Raw genomic sequence first — 17,781 nt, 5'->3', positions numbered from 1 at the left:
GGCTGACCAGAAGGAAGGATGATTTATAATTGGAAATATACTCACAACAATCACCATGGATTGCTCCTGTAACTTGCTATATTTGGTCTATCCATTAGCCTTGCACTCGGCGCAATCTGGACATCCAACTCTGGGGCCTTCAACTGCCCTCCAGCTCCAGGTGCACACCCTCTTTTTATCCTGGACATTGTCCCACATCTGCACTCATACCAGTGCACTTATTGATCCCTCACAGCCTTACACACTGAGTACACCCAGTAGCAGTACCTGGGCCCCTTGAGCACTCAGTTCCCAATGCCATCCAGCTGGCTCCTGGCTCCCTGGTCTCCCCTTGCCTCATGCACAGAGATACACAACTACAAACAGGACTACCAAACCACACACCACACAGTTGCTCTAGATAACTGTGGTCTCAGCTCCTCCAACAGTTAACTCTGAGCTTTCTGGTCTGGACATTGGGCCAAATGGACATCCATCACCCAAACCACTCATCCAGACTGCTGACCATGTAGTAATACCATACTAGCATAGACACCTGTGTAATACACCTACAGTCTGCATTTTCCATTTGCTGACACCAGACACGCACCAGACCCCTTTAACTCGTTGTCCTGCTCCAGCAGCCAGTGCTTAAATCTCCACTCACACAGGCATGCAAGAGCGAGACCTTTTACTCAGGAAATGGAGCGTAATAAAACATAGAACAGACTGCTGATCCAGGGCAGGGCATGGCCAGATAACAGTGCTGAGCAAAGCCTGTCTGCTTATGGCTGGCCCCTTTTATCCTCTTACCTCTCCATTGTCTCTTTCTTTGCTCTCCCCAGTCCATCTCAGTCATCCCTTTCCCTGTCCATGGTCCTTCCTCTAGATATCCAAGAGTAAGTCTGTACGATTCCCATAATCTGCATCTCATAATGTGTCCCAGAGCCCTGTAAGTAGTAACTTTCTCAGTAGGAAGGGTGGTCAGGGCAGCGTCTCCTTTTGGTTCCTCATGATGGGTTTCAGCCCTGGCCCATAGGGCTGAAGCTGTCCTGAGTCAACCTTAGGAGGAGCTCAGGCTCCAGTCTATTTAGGGCAGGAGTTTTACTCTCCCTGCACTGCTCCTCTGCCCCACTTTGTGCGGAGAAGAGCCTTTTATCAGGTAAGCTGACAAAGCTCTTCTGCCAAGAACACTTTTCCTGCTTCAGAGTTTGTAATTTGGTGCTGTTGCTTTATTATACTTTAAATGCATGAATTCTATAGCCTTATTCTATAATCTTATTTAAACTATTCTAACCTAGGCTTCTAAAAATCCATAACTTTGATGTCTTCATATATTAAGTGGCTTAAAACCAAGTATAGGCAGCACTAAGCTAGAAGTAGCAGACTTTTTAAGATCAGTATTCACATTAGAGCTTGAACTCTATTTCTGATAACTTCAAGAAACTTTACTGATCATGATACCAGGCTGCATAAACAACATTCAGTCATGAATGTTGGGACTTTTCTCTTTGCCGTTTTTGGACCTCCTTCGTTGTAAAGGAAGTCTGTGCATGTAAGTGTAAATTCAGAAGATTTCCAGATAAAGTATAGTTAAGCTGGAATTGAACAATTGAGGTATTAAGAAAAAAGGCAAAGAAATGCTTGAAAATTCAGAAGAGTGATGTTTTAAAAAATGAGTCTTAAACCCCAAAAATTCAAAGTGAAATTTTATAGTGAAAAATACTATTCATCAAGAAGTTCCCATCTTTTCCGATATTCTTCTTCCCATTTCATCATGGCAAATTAAATTAACTGCTGTTCTACACTTATAAAATTGTAACATATAAAAGCAAAAAGCTTCCTCCTGCTTTTTCACTGTCACACTATTTATCTCATTTTCACTTTTTCAGAGACTATGGTATCAGAATAATTTTCATATTCTACACAAATATCAAAAAGAGTTTGAGTTCATAAAGTGTTATTAAATCCCTGTCAAAGCCTAAGGCTTGAGGAGTGAAAATACACTACCATCTGTTATTTCATTATACATACAACAATGCTATTTCTTGTGTGATATAGACTTGATACAGAGAATTTCCATTATGATTCCTCACTGACTGAATAGCAGCTCCAGACTACAAGTTCTACACCATTATAAAAATAAAAAATTAAGGTTATTGCTTCAGAGCGCCTAAACAGTTTTAGAAATATGAACTAGTTATATTTCTAAGGGCAAGGAGAACGTGAGGACTGTACCACAGATTTTCCATTCCATTCTTTCTTACATGACCGCCCAAATTTATAGAAAATTTTAGGCTGAGACAGACCTTCCTCTGAGGGTCATGGAGTTTGATCTAATCAAAGCAGCACTAACCTCAAAGCTCTCTGAGATGGCAGAGATACACTTCTCTTGTAGTGAAACCAGGGTACATCTCCAGGTACCACAGAGACCAGTGTACACAAGCCAAGCAACTTAAGTGCAAAAACAGTAAAAGGGAAACCATTTACGCTATAGTTAATTCACTCCAGCACATTTAAAAAGTCATTATTATTCCCTACAGTTAACTAGGGAAAACTACACTGTTCAGTATGCCCTTTTTTTCCCCCCTCAGTATTAAAGCTTTGATATAGACAGGGAAAAACAGTCAAAAATTTAAATAAAAATATACTCTCTTAAATTATATTTACCAATTATTGAGGACTTCAAATACACACTTAAAATATATAATCATGTTAATATCATTATCATAATAATGCTCTTCAAAAAATCACAAACTAATAACAACTCCCATCCCCAAAAGAGATTTTTCCTCTCTTTAAATAAAACAGTTTGGATACATTATATATGACTTACACTTTGTGGAAAAAAAAAAAAAAGGTAATGCATAGAGGTTAAGCATAAATATTTAAGTTCATTATACTTCTCAAATCCTAGAATGAATTTTCAGTTAAATGGCAGTCCTAAGGTTTTATAAAAAACACAAATTATAACAATTTATATTGGCATGTGTTGAAGCATATATCCAATAATCCTCCCAAGCCTATCCTTCAGACAAAACAAAGCATTGAAAATCATGTGTTAGGCATACTTGAGTCACTTCCTAAACAGAGGCTTGAAAAGATGAAAGAGTGCTATTGCAGTTTGGCTGAATGTTTCATATCATGACATGATGCAGAATTAATTCTGTACACAGCAGGCTCATTTTAGTGCTCAGCAAAACATAGCAACTTATAAATTTCATAGTGCTAAAGTAAGAAGCAGCCTACAAAAACACTAAGAAAAAAGTCCACATATCTGCATTGTGTACATTGCATTTCACCAACAAGACTTAATTAACTGCAACATAATAGCTAAATAATTTCAATAGAAATATAAAATACCCACCTGTTTTGGGGTCAACAGAGAAATATGGCTGTCCCTGAAGAATACTGTACACTACTCTGGCACTGTTTCCATATGTGGGGTCATCTGCATCTGTGGCTGTCACCTGTAGAACAGATGTACCTGTATATATAGGAAAATAAACATTAACTTGCAATAAATAACATTTTCCAACAAATATTTTAAAATACATTAAAAAAAGTTCTAAAATCCCCACATTCTAAAAAATGAGATTAATATCATGCTACCATCATATAAATTTTAAAGGAAAAATAATTACACCAATTTGAAAAAATTGTCTTTATATGTGTATGTGTAAATTGATTAAACACATACAAACTTAAAGAGAAATTACAGAGATGTAAATATAAATAGTGACTACATATTATGCATATTTACATATGTTCTATACACACAAATCTCAAACGTGGATATTGACTTCTAAATAACAGATTTATGGACTTCAGGATTATCTTTATCCGCAATACAAATTAATGTTGAAGTATTAAAAGTAATTTGTAAAAATACCCCCAAATGAATAAAAGTTGCTAAATTGATATAAAAATTCAGCTATTGGAAGGCATCAAAGATGTGAAAATGAAATAACTTCTAGAACCTGTTTGGGGATGCAAATTAGAAATATGAGTTCAAAAGAAAATTATTTTTTATGCTAGTAATAAAAACCACTAGAAGAATAAAATCACAGTTTCTAGCATATTGCTAGTTGGGATAAGTTAAGAGTAACCCTTTTGAGAAAATGAAATGCATAAATACTGCACAGATAGAATGGAGACAAGTGATTTTTTTTCATTTTAGTGTATTTTTCAAGGCATGTAATGATGAATCTTTGCTATCACTGCCAAGCACTTCCCATAAGAAATCAGTGCATGTAAGACTGTGAGTTAATAAAGGCTCAGGCTTCATTCTATTTGTTTATCTTTATGCAGACACAGCTTTATACAGGCTCCTTGGTCCAGCATTAAAATACCATGATAATAACAGAACAGGCTGCTCTCACATAACTCTGCATCTGAAAGCAGATTCTCATCTAAATTAACCACTGAGGTATCACATCAACTCTGAAGTGTTCAATTTCACATTTAGTGGAGAGGAGAAGTGTGTTTCTGAATTGAAACCCTTGATCTCCTTCATTTGTTGCACTTTGATTTTCCTTGTGGAACTGTTTCAGAGCATGCTACCTAGATTTTTTCAGATGCAAATAAACCAGGAGATTTGCTTTAGCAGCACATCTGATTTATTCTGACTGCTAAGAGGCACATAATCTCAGAGACCAGGCAAGAGCTAATCTAAAACAAGATTTCACAAATATATGTGGCATGGACATCAGTTTCTCCATTCCAGTTGTTCAGCCTCTTAGATCAATTTCCATTGCACAGAAACATTTGTTAATGTGCACACCCTCAGTATGCTCTTGACTTAGAAGTAAGTAAAGTCATGGAGTCTCACTTCAGGTGCAGCAAACTAACCATACAAACCTCCACAGATTTGGTTTCTACCCTCTTTGAAAACTCTTCATTCACTTTTACCATGTTAACTTGGACACCAAGAGCTGCTGTTTGTATCTCTACTGGAGACAGTAAAAGTGTATGTAAATGCTCTGCATATTTAAATATAGTGTCTCCTGGTCTTTGAAAAGCCCAAGTGTATTCAGTCTCACAAATAAATGTATTAACAAACCAAGTATAGGGATCCTTGTATGACTTTGAAGTGGAATACTGTAATGAAATCAAGCTGGAGCTAGTTGTATGTTCACAATTATTGAGATGTTAATGGTATAGGTAACTAAACTACTGTGTTTGTGCTCATGCAGAAAGGTAAACAAATGTGAATGAAAGTTTGTGTATTTTTTCTTAAAATGTTCTAGAAATCAGTTCGGGCCTATTTATTTCCTATCTAAACATAGAAAAAGAGGTCAAATCCAGGAGCAGACATTTCCTCCTGCTAGTCCATGACGTTGGAATGCTGTAATGATATATTTCTGTAGCCCAGTTTGCAAATAATTTCTAGCTTAAGAGGAACTTGTATGGTTCAATTTTTTGGAATCACTGAAGATTAATAGGTTATGGATGCAGAATGATTTTATTTTGTAGTCATGTAAAAAAAAAGCATATCCATTCAAGTGGTATAGTCAGTCACCTACCAGAATTTACTATCCAGAATGCTGGGCAACCTCTGTACCTTTTTGTCTATACTTTTTCCTTTTTCCAGGAAAACAGTTATCAACAGTGTGAGTTTCCATTACCCTTTTTCCCCAGAATTCTAGGAAATCAAGATATGTCTTGAACTTGATAAAAGTATTTTGGCTATTTCAGAAGAAAAAAAATCAGAAGTACTGGTTTTTTATAATTCTCTCCTTCTTTGAAGACTTTCTTCTCTCTCCTTATTTTAAAAGAATCTTATGCTTGTATAACTCATTGATGTGAGAGAAAAGAACCAAATGAGTGAAAGGCAGAATCTGACATAAGCAGCCAACTGGTCTCTTTAGCATGAATGGAATGCCATTGTATCCAAAATTTGCCACAGTGATTTTCTAATACAACTGTATTTCTCTCCCATGAAACACCAGATAAGAGCAATTTAGTATCAAATAGTGGCAAAGTGTTCTCTTTCTACCTAAAAGAACCCTTAGAATCTCAAATTTTAACTCAACCTCCCACCCTACCTCAAACTCTCATTCAGTGGAATGAAGCACTTGAGAAGCTTAACTTCTTCACTATCTCACACAAGCACACTCAGCATTTTATAAGATATCCCCACACCAGCATTTTGCCCAGTTCTTGTGTTTTTTGCTGAGTACTGAGGAAAGGCAGTTTGTGAAAGCTGCTGGTTAGAATGCCTTGAAAAAAAAAAAAAGGGAAAGAGGGTACTTTTACCTTTCAACTACTCCTTTCAAAGGTAGTATCATTCAGGCTCATCACGACAGGGAAATCTCAATTCATTTGTATCATTTAGATGCACCATAATTTTTCATTGTTGAGCTAGTGTCATTAAGGATTTAGATAGATTATTACACAGAAGTGCTCTCTTGCTATTTTACATGTTAAAAAGTAAAAAAAAAAAAAAAAAAAAAAAAAAAAAGTAATCAGCTACGAAAGATAAGGATCTAATTCTAATTTTTCTAATTTCTCTGGACACCACAGGAGAGATATGAACATCAGACCCTTACTATGAAAGAATTTTGTCACTCCAGTTAGGAAATGAAAGTGACATTTTTCCCCCAACTGGAGTCTCTGCTTATTCAGAGTACAACTAGCATTTCATATGCTCTCCGGCTACATTTCAGAGCTTATATTTTGGGCATTCTATTTTCTTAGTTAATGCTTTATAAAGAACTGTAAAAGATGTCTGTATGCTCTGAATACTACTTTGGATGTTTTGTCAGTTTTTATTTTTTTCCTAGTATAAAAAAAAATTATTCAATTGGGGAAGAAAATTGTATTTTATTTCAAAATATCTCCATTTGATTTTTCTCTTTTTAATATACAGTTTGCAAGAAAAAAGTTTATGAAGTTGTATTTTCAAGAAAAGCTGAAAGGGAATACTGCAATTTGTCTCTCTGAAGACAAATTTTTAATTTGTAATGAGGCAGTTCCATAAAATACGTCTGTTGAGAATGTAAATATTTATGCATTACTTTTAATAGTTTTATATACTATTGAATCTCAAATGGATCAATATTTAACAAAAAAATTAAAAGAAATTATGAAAAGGTGAAGTTTAATAAATGCAGGGATAGTCTGCCTAACTAAAGGAATTCTTAGTACTGTCAGAAAACACTAACAAGTCAACGAAATGTGATTGAATTTCACAATACAGGAAGTTAAATAGGCATTTCTAATAAAAATCATATTTATGAACAACATTGTCTTCCAGATTATCTGAAATTATGACTACCTCACACTGGAATACTCTGAAAAGAAGTTTGGAAATGTCTACTGTGCCTATTAATTTCTTGAGCAGAATTTATTGAAAATATCTTCTTATCAGAGAATCACAGAATTGTTAGGGTTGGAAGGGTCATCAGGAAGTCATTTAGTCTCACTTCTAAAATATCAGCATTAAAAATTTCCATGGAGATTTTCACTCATTTTGCAGCTAACAAGACATCTGGAAGTCTTTTACTGACTGAAAAATATTCTTATTTTTATTTAATTTATATAAAGATGAATTTCATAAACCTTAAAGCAGACTACAGAAATCTCAGTGTAACTGAGTTTTTCACACTACTGAAGAAATAATTTCAGGTATAAATTTTGGTTCTCGAGCCAAATTTAACAGAAAAAAATCATTGAAGGCAGGGAATAGACATTTTCTTTCATCTCTCCTAGAATAGTACATAAAACATAAATAATGTGTTTATTTTGTGAAAATTGTGGTCTAATATTTGCCAAAAACAAATTAAAAAAACTCTTCTCTACTCACTTGTCAGTGACTTGAAAAAGAAAAGCCATAAAGGTCTTACAGCTTTTTCAACTAAATTCAGTTCAAGTTGTGGGGAAAATACCAGCTAGGATCTTGAGGAGACAAACAAGAACCTGCTGCTGAAACTAAGCAAAATAATGGAGATCAAAAATAATGCCACTTAGCATGAGAACTGCTGCAGTGAGACAGTACCTTTGAAAGATCTTTAAATGATAATATAAAAATGAGAAGATATACTCAGAGTGAGAGCTCCTTAGAAATTCACAGAATAACATCAACAATTTCAGTTATGTACAGACTCCACAGCTAAATGTCAAAAATTATGCTAATTATAGAATGAATAAAAGTGACAGAGGTATCTGCATCATTTGACACAAAGAATGCATCCTGTGGAGGTAGTAATAGAATTAGTCTTCCTGAAATTGCAGACAATAAAAATGCTTTCAGAGAGAGGAGAAAAAAGAAAATAGAGATAATAAATCTGCAATGAAAATGTAATGTATACCTACAACAGAATGCCTGTATGCTAGGATATGAAAATTCAGTTTTATTCACACAACACAAAAGCCTTGTGAAACAGATATTTTAATGATTTGCCTCAGATACAACTAGTAAAGTATTTTATTTATAAAATATTGTTGTGGTTTTGGCTTGCTAATTTAAAATTTTATTAATTTTGAGGTTTCGTGGTTAATGTACTAGTAAGTGTGGTGGTTTTCAGCATCAATATCAAAATGCTTTATGCAAAACATAAGCATGAAATCCCTATTTCACTAGTAAAATGTCATTGGTTTACCATAATACACCCTGTTTTACAACACAAAATACTATCCCAGATTATTCAAATCATTCTTTGGAAAACAGTACCATGTATGATGTAGCTGAATAGTAATACCAGATTCTAATTACTGCAGAATTATGACTTACATTTATAGAAAAATGCTCAATATTGAGCAGATGAAAGAAAAATAAAACCTTCATGAATATAATACAAATAAAGAATTATTACATCAGCTACTTTGATTTTGAAGATAATATTGATCTCTCTTCCATTATCTTTCCTCCAATGCAGAAAATAAAATGCCTCTAAAGGTGAAGGAAATAATCAATTAAAATGGTTTCCATTAAAGACAAAGAAAACCAAAGAAAGAGAAATATAGAGTTACACATTTTGGAAACAGTTGGTAAAGGAAATTAATTCCTCATTAAGACAACTTGTGGTGTAATGGGAGATAACTGAGATAAAAGCTTAGATGATACTGAAATGAACTGCAACTCTAGCAGTAAAGCTTTGTGCCACAGTGAATTATCAAAGACAGCTGAAGTGGTTTTGTGCAGAGCCAGAAGACTCTTACTGGAAGCTCTATGCATTCAAAGTAGTAATTCACACAAACATGTATTGTTTGCATTGTCCTGGATTTATGATATTACTCACAGAAATGCTGCACTTTTGTCCTTGTAAAAAATTCTGCTGGCAATTCTTCTATTAGAGGAAAGTTATAAACTAACCCCAACAGCAGAGAGGTATTAAATAAAGAAAGCTGATTGCATAATGCAGCACCTCATAGAATAAGAATATCTGAAGGATGTAACAGAGAAAACCAAAGATTGGTATCTTTTTGAACTTCAGTTCACTTTATAAGAAACTTGATAAGTAAATATATGTCTAAAAAAATCTAGGGAACTACAGTCCCTTTGTGTTTAATTCTGTGAATTGTATAGGCTGCTTATGTAAACCTAGGAGAATGCCTTAAAGTTTGCAGTTGAATGAGGATATATGCATACACCTTTTTTCTAGAATGGAAACTACAATTTGCCAAAGAATGTATGTTAAAACATACATTAAAACATGCATGTTGAAACATTCAAGATTAATAGTGACTCTTCTCTTACAACCAGCACGTGTGTGTGCATACTGTTTCCTTACTGTGAATATCACAACATATGGGTTGTATTTCATGTCTTCTTATCACCTCTTCTCATCTCTTAACTCCAATATATTTAACATGCACTCAATGACGTGATGATAACTTTGGCAAACAGTATGTGGCATTTGCACTGGTTAAAAGACTGTTGAATGGCACAGTTTGTTTTCCTTACCCATTTCAGACATCTCTGGCACAGTAACAATGTATGGTCCATCTGTAAATTTTGGTGCATTGTCGTTGATATCCTGCACTTTGATAATGAACTCAGATTCGGGCTCGAGTGGCTTGTTTGTCCGTCTGTCAATAGCTTGGGCATGAAGCACATAGTGTGTCTTCTGCTCCCGATCTAAGCTTTTGGTTGAATGGATGTCTCCAGTTGTGTCATCAATAATAAATATAGTCCCTGCCCCTTCTCCAGTAAGAATGTATTTGACTGATCCATCACCTTTGTCGGAATTGGAATGCAGCTGGAAAATAAAAACACATAAAATCATATAAAACTAATTATTATTTCATAAGGTATAAAAACTATAGTATTACTGTCAGCACCCTCCTATTTTGTTTTCACCTCTCCCAATCCTTGTCATAAATTCTCATATGATCTTTCTGGCAACACAGTCACTTTGCTGAGGGTAATTTTCCACCCAGCATAGTTAATTTCTTAAACTGGGATTTCTTGGGTAATGCATCCATTCTAGAAAACTTCCCTAAGTCAAGAATATTTTAGTAACTGTGATTGTTTTAGTTTTATTTGGTTTTCATTTCAGTCCTTTTCATCATAAGTTTACAGCATTTATTGCCTGTCTTAACCACTAAACCAGATGTCTTCCCACTGAGAATTGTCTACTGCAATGATGGTAATTCAGTTCCACCTACATTTTCCTCTGTGGCCCAAAGGACAACATCATTTACTGTGAAAGGAAACCACACACTGTGCCAGTGGCAGATGTCTGTCCAGAATTACTCTATTCCACAAGAAAATATTGGCATTTTCTCTGGATTATGTTTGTTAATTTTTAGCTAGAAAGTTATCTAACTTGCTTGTATTTAAATTGTTTATTGTTAAATGATGAAGTTTGACAGGGACTTCCAGCATTTTCATTGTTCATAACACCTTATGTTATTAAATATAAATTAAATATATTATGCTTTTCCTTTAGCACAGTAAAGTGTTATTTTGTTGGGGAAGTGAAGGGTGGGTGGAAAGAAAACCCAGTAAGTAGATTGGTATGTTAAAAGATAATGTGAAATGGCTTCCCATTGCCTCACTGTTACTAACCTGACTTTAAAGAATTGCCTGTTTATAACCACATGGACATGTGTTCTTTGATAAGAAAGGATGATTTTTGTATAAACTGAGTTTTGCAAATTTGTTTTATTTTCATTTGAAACAACTTTAAGAACATGATGTATTTATTGATGAGCATAATAAGAACAAAGTGATAATGCAGAAATGAACAGCCTCAGGTATTGTGCAGTTATACTGTGATGTGAAATCAGAAGGGAAACTTTCTTATTTCAGAAAACATTTTGATCCTTATCCTACTGCCCTGAATATTTTTTAATATCTGCAGTGTGTCATTACAAAATTTTGATATAGCACCTGAGCAAAGCAAAAAGAAAATAACAGATATTTTTAATTCATAAGATGCAAGGTGTTACTTTCCTGTTTTCATTCTCAGTTCAAAAGCCATAGAGGGTTGAAAAGAAAGCAATAAGATTTGTATGGTAGAAAACATCTTTTTATTTTGAATTTAAAACACATGATACAGAAGTGATGGTATTTTCTCACGCACAAGGTATATCTTTTTTTCTGAGTCTTCGTCTTGCCTTTGAAACTATCTGCATAGTCTTTTGTAAAAGGAGTAAGTATATGGTTCTTGATGAGATTTTTAATATTTTTTAATAAATTCATGAAATTATGGTGTTGCATATAATTTATATATTTTATGGGAGGGGCTTGGAAAAGGGAAATTTATAAATTGAAGGTTTTCAACTCATAAAAATTTCAGCACAACTTCAGTCAATGCACTATATACTTAGGTGAGTCACATGAAGATCTGACTGAATAACCAACACAAAACTGGGTCACTACTGTGGAACCTTTTTATTCTTTTCTTAAACAAAAAAAAAAAAAAAAAGAAGTAGCAAAAGGATCTATTTGTTTGGCATGTTTTTATAGGGCAGCAGAACAGTCTTACACATTTCATTTACAGTACTCATTGGCAAAATTAATTGCTTCCTAGCCCTTAGACTAACACTGTCTTCACAAAGGAATAATTCACTCTATATAAAATACCAAGAATCCAAACTTCTTACAGCCTAAATATTATTTGAAGTGATTTATTTCTAAAAGAAAGAGTAGTGGGTATTCTGGTATTCTAGAATAGCTGTACTGATACTTTAATTTCTCAAAAACAATTAGCATTGTAGGATCCTTTTGGGATAAAATGAGCCCTTAATGCTAGTGATTGCAAATGCCAACAGTAAAATGACAAATTTGAAAAGTTTATAAGGAGCTCAAAACTAATCCAAACTGAAAAAGATCTGAAGGCTTTCCATCATACTTCTTTCCTTTTATCTCTACAGGGATATATGTAAAAGTATATTCAGGTATATCAAATAGAGATCCCAGAAAAAAATCACTGCATCTATAACTGGAATTATGAACACATGAATCAATTGAAAATTCCCTGCTAAGAAATACACAGAATAAGGTATTGCTGTAGAATATAAAAAACTAAGGTTCTTCAAAACACCAAATATGAACATAGGCATGCCATTCCAATCCCATACTGCATAAAGGCACATTCAAAAATTTGCTATGATGGCACAAAATGCATGGACCATTTCAAAAATTAATAACATTATCTATTTTTTTATTGTGAAGAAATCACTCTTTACGTGTCATCAGTGAAGAAAATACAGATTTATTTTGAGTCAAGGTTTTTGCATCTAAAAGAAAAGTTAGGAAACACAAAAGATACTCAGCTGCTTTCATGGTCAACAAATTATATGCTAATCCTGCTAAACATTGTGTTACTCAATAAACTTCAACTGAAAAATATAGGCAAGAGTATCATGAGAAGAAAACTATCTGCATATTAATAATCACTGAAAGCCTTCCATTTACAACTAGGTATTTTAAACTGCAGTTTTAGGCCAACAATTGAAAAGGAGTAAAAGCCAAAAGAATTTCCTGCTTCCTTACTTCCAGATATGTCTTATATTGTTTGAAATATAACACTTTGATTTATGCCTTTTAACTTTTAATGCTGAATTTTAAACTCACAAAGGAGGATTTTGCATAGCAAAATGGTATTTTCTTTGTCAGTTGTTTATATTTCAGTTTTCCTGCAAAGTAAAGATTAAAGAACTGTTTGTCTTCTTTAATTCTTCCATCTTAGTACAAATTGGTCCAAGTGGAAAAATATCAAGACTTCTCTCAAATTCTTATTTGCAATATGTGTTGTTCTGAGAGAGCCCCTGGGAATCTCTACTTCAGACAATGTTTACTAGATTAACTAGAGATTTATGTCCCTGAGCATGGTGCACTTCTCTCTTTTCTCTCTGTACTATGAAATCATCTCTACAACAAGAGATTTGCTCCACCAAAACATTTCCAATTAGAATAAATGTTATTCACCGCTTAGGTTACAAATGCAGGGTTTGGGAGAGTATATTTCTGCAGTGCTGCCCATAATAGTTTCTAAAAGACATTGAGGGGGCAAAATCCAGCTGAACAATAGTGTCCTTTCTCTCTGCTTGGAACTGCTGTAGCTATTTCTCTTTCAGATTAATTTGGCACAGAGGAGAATGTCACTAAGCAGTACAAATGCAAGCCAACCCATCATTTGTTCAGACCCAACTGGTGTGACCTGGGGAATTCTTCTCAAACCAGATCCCTATAAGGGGTATGGCCCAGTCATGAGCCACTGGGGGAGTCTCCAGTGTCCAGTGCCAGGGAGCTTCCTGACTCTGCTGATCTCTGACAGCAATGTCTCCAATTCCCCAAACTGCAGTCAGTGCAGATTTCTGAATTCCCTGTGGAAATGTGAACTCTAGTCTAAGTGATGGGCTGAAAACATTCTGCAAACACTAGCACTGATTTGGTTATGCTTCCAATAAGAATACATCTATTTAATATTCTGAATCTGTCCACAACCAGAAGCTGCCAGAAAGTACTCAACTTTCACCTCCTTCAGTCATTATTCCTGTCTTTATTTTTCTGATTTTTGCTTTAGGGAAAGAAGAAGCTGAAAATGATAGCAAATGGACGTATCTAAAATATCCCCTTGGTCAACCCGGTGGCCTACACTTCGTGACATATTTAGCAGCAAGTTGCATCCAGGAAGATTTATGATGGTTCCTCAGTCTTTAACTATCCCATATCAGCAGTGCATGACTGATTTTGCAGAACAGTAACCAACAGTGTCCCTGTTTTGCTAAGACTTCAACATTTTTCTTCCATCGGTCCATTTAAAAGCTCATTTTCTTTTTGAATTCCTGCAGACACTGCAGAAGAGCTACATTAATCAACTGCATGATTTGCAGATAGATGCAAATATTTCAGTTAATAAGTAAATTCTTTATATTCCTCTATTAATTTTGACACTATAAATCTTTAAATATTGTTTGTGATGTACTAGCATATTAACTGCTGTAAAATGAATTCACAGATTGAGGGCTAATTACCCACCTAGTAGAGTGTTGTTACTGTTTGTAACTGAAAAATGATCAAGTGGCTAAAGCCTGATCACAACCACAAATATCAGGTGACTGCTGCTTGGTCACTGGCCTCATTCACTACCAATCCACTTCATACACCTGCATTGTATCGGATGATGTTTAGCCACGTCATACATCCAAATATTTGAACATACCTACTGGTCAAGCAACAGACCACACATAGGCAGAAACTACTGGACAATAGGAAAGAGGCCCAATGGGAATAAAACACATCAATAGGAACTGCAAAACCAAAACTCAATCCAAAAATTGAGAAGAAAGTCAACATCCCACTTCTCCTGGGAATGCGGAATGTTAATAACTCACAGTGATCACCATGCTCCCCTGCACTTGCCTCAGGAAAACAAGCTGCAACCAGGAAACCATGCATGACCAGAAGAGAAAAAAGCCTGGATAAGAGGGGAATTTGTAAAGCAGAAAAGTTGTCTGTTACTGATTTAACTGCATGACTGCTTGCTCCTGTTTGCTTTAGTTGAAAAATCTGCATTATTGGAGTGTAATGTGGGTGGCATTTTAAGTGGACTGCTTATGACTTTTACAGTATTTCTAATTGGACTATCAATAAATTCTTGATATATGATCTGGGTATATCTTGTTCCCGAAGCAAAAAATATTATTAAGAATTGCCTTTTATGGACTAAATTAAAATCCAAGGCTGATTTGAAAAAACCAAAAACTTGCACTAATCTATTGAATTTAATCAGAGCAAAAGTGGCTATGTACATAAACACTTAAAGTATTTTGAAACAACTGCAGATAATAAAATTATTGTTGCAAAATATTAAAAAAATAAAATCATTTGTACAGGATTCCAAAAGCAAAGCCTGAGATATGGTAGTAACTCCCATAACTACCATTATGTCTTGAATAAATATTGTGTTCGGTTCTGAGAGCACCACATTCTTTCAAGGAAAGCAGCAGAATCTCCCCCTCTTAATTTTATTGTCACTGTCAATAGTTTAACTTGACAAGAGGGACCCAGCACAACACTTCTGCAGTAATGTCTAAGTGCCCAGCCCAGAGGAATGACAAAATTAGCTCTACATGAGGTATGAGCTTTAACAAAATATAGAGGATTGTATTAAGTTACTTTGCTTTTGTTACACAGAATGGTTTATTGCCTCACTAAAAACATCAAAATGTTAAGAGATATATAAAGAATTAATGGCGGAGCACTAAGACACTGAGTAAAAATATTTTAATCTTCCCTCTAATAAGAACTACAATCATACTGACCTCCTTTGACGTTTATATAGACAAAACATTTAATTTAAAAGAAATGTTATTATTAGTAGCAAAAACTGCATTTAAATTTTTTCTTGATGGTACACACTACAAAAGCTGAGTCTAGCTGATACTACTGAAATGTTCATTGTGTCTATGCAGTAAAAACATTGTCAGATTTGCTGCTGACTTGCTTCCCTTGGTCTGAGCTATAATATATATTTTAATGAAAGACACTGCTCTGGGCAATGTCACACATTTTGATGGAATTTTCAGAGGGAATCATTAGCCAAGCAGATAAGTGTACTATCTGTAGCAGTGTCCACAAATTGACAAAAAAGTTATTCCAAACCCTTGTCAAACAGAGGAAGAAAATAGAAAACCACAATTTCCCCCATCTGCTGAATGAGTTTTCTGAGATAGAAGAAAAATAATTGGATTGCAATCATCCAAGAAAAACACAACTGAAACAATATTAACTTCACAATATAACACTATAGCACACAAACATCTGTTCTTGCAAGATGTTTCTGTTTGCAAGCGGCTTCTCTGAAGTCTGCTCCTTTGCTGCAGCCATTAGGGAGGCTGCAATGGCAGAAGTATGCAGGTGCATAAGCAACCACATCTGAAACAACATCAGGCGTACTAAAGCAGCCACAAGTGGTCAACACCAGCTTCTATTTTCTCTCTAAACAAAAGAACTCCAGGGAATGAAAAAGAAAAAGAAAAAAAAGATAAGTAATTCTAAAACAACACAAAAAATTTTTATGTATAAAAAGCCTATCATTTTGTTTTCAAAGAACACTACATATTTTTAAGAAAAATAGAATCCCAAATTGTTCTTTTAGTGTACTATGTGTCCATACTGTACATCTTCCATATGGAAGAAAAATAATTACACTCTGGTGAAGTTTTTATCTGAGCTCTCTTCACAGCAGTAAGCTTTCATTTCAGACATCTTTCACTTAGGCAAATGCTGCGATGGGCATAGAATATATTTATTTTTCCCCAAGAACTATGATTTACATAGCATATGGGTTTTAGACTTTTTTAAGAGTTTCAAAGATTTGAACAGAAGCAAATTACTGAAAATAAGAAAAAAAAATAAATTTTGGTCTTCAGTTTTCAGTGCCCCTTAACAATTACTGTCCATAAATCTTACTTTAAAATCAATAAGTCTGTAATCTATCTAATTCTATGGTGATAACTTACATTCCTAGATCCATTCAGGAGGACCATAAATGTGACAGTTTGAATCCAAGAGCCTTGATGATACATTGCTACTCAAATAAGCCTTGACCACACATCATCATCATCATTGTAAGAAGAATGTTTTGCTTTTGTTAGTGTTACCAAATCATAATAAGGTGATGACATGACAGCATAAAGCACTTCTCAAATTCTCACCATCCCTACAGATGGGCACAAGCAGTAATGGGAAATAGAAGCTTTTCAGTACATGGAAGTACTCTTGGGCACAGGTCTGCAAACCTCTCACTCACTTAGACCACTGAAGTTCTTTGTCTGTAAATGCCTCAGCATTCAGCTACACAGCCACAGATGCCTTTAACCTCAAAGATGCCAAAAGCAGTCCTAGGTACCTGCATTACCTGCTCAAGTCAACCTGCTTTCACATGAAAGGATGTTTGCTTAAGACCTTGAAGAGGTCAAGGTCAGAAAAACAGTAAATACATAAAAAAAAACCCAAAAAAACATACTGTAAAACCCCAAGGGATAGAAGAGTTCAGGGCTTGGAATTTCACTGATTCAGTGAAAAGCTATTCTTCACTGAAAAACATTGTACATTTGTGACAACAATGGAGTAAAAGCATGTATAAAACAGTGTGTTTCCACACACTCTTTCTGCAGACTTTCTACAGGTGATTTTTGACTTTCATTTCTGGTGTTTCTTTTGTCAAGTTACTCTCATTGCACTTTTTTTTTGTGTGTGTGTGTACAAAGAGAAAATCAAACTCTAATTTTTCTGTTTCCAGTACATAAGGCAAAAAGGGAAAAAAAAATCCCTTGTAATAGGGTCTTCTAAAGAGAAAGGATGTCTATCTTTTATTGAACAGGAATGCTAACCTAAGGATT

At 34.7% G+C, this 17,781-nt stretch overlaps 1 protein-coding gene across 9 annotated transcripts in view; it reads right to left on the bottom strand.

Moving 5' to 3' along the window:
• The window catches only part of CDH18 (cadherin 18), a 495,321-nt gene that overhangs the window by 117,863 nt on the left and 359,677 nt on the right, over positions 1-17,781 (bottom strand). For all 9 annotated transcript variants that reach the window (XM_064705466.1, XM_064705467.1, XM_064705474.1 and 6 more), the window contains 2 exons: positions 9,887-10,181; positions 3,347-3,466 (listed from right to left, as the gene is read on the bottom strand). In XM_064705466.1, the coding sequence (XP_064561536.1) occupies positions 3,347-3,466; positions 9,887-10,181 (415 nt within the window). The remainder of the gene's footprint in view (positions 1-3,346; positions 3,467-9,886; positions 10,182-17,781) is intronic.

Source organism: Zonotrichia leucophrys, chromosome 2 (assembly GCF_028769735.1).
Source record: "Zonotrichia leucophrys gambelii isolate GWCS_2022_RI chromosome 2, RI_Zleu_2.0, whole genome shotgun sequence".
NCBI lineage: Eukaryota > Metazoa > Chordata > Aves > Passeriformes > Passerellidae > Zonotrichia > Zonotrichia leucophrys.
This window is presented reverse-complemented; position numbering and strand designations above follow the sequence as displayed.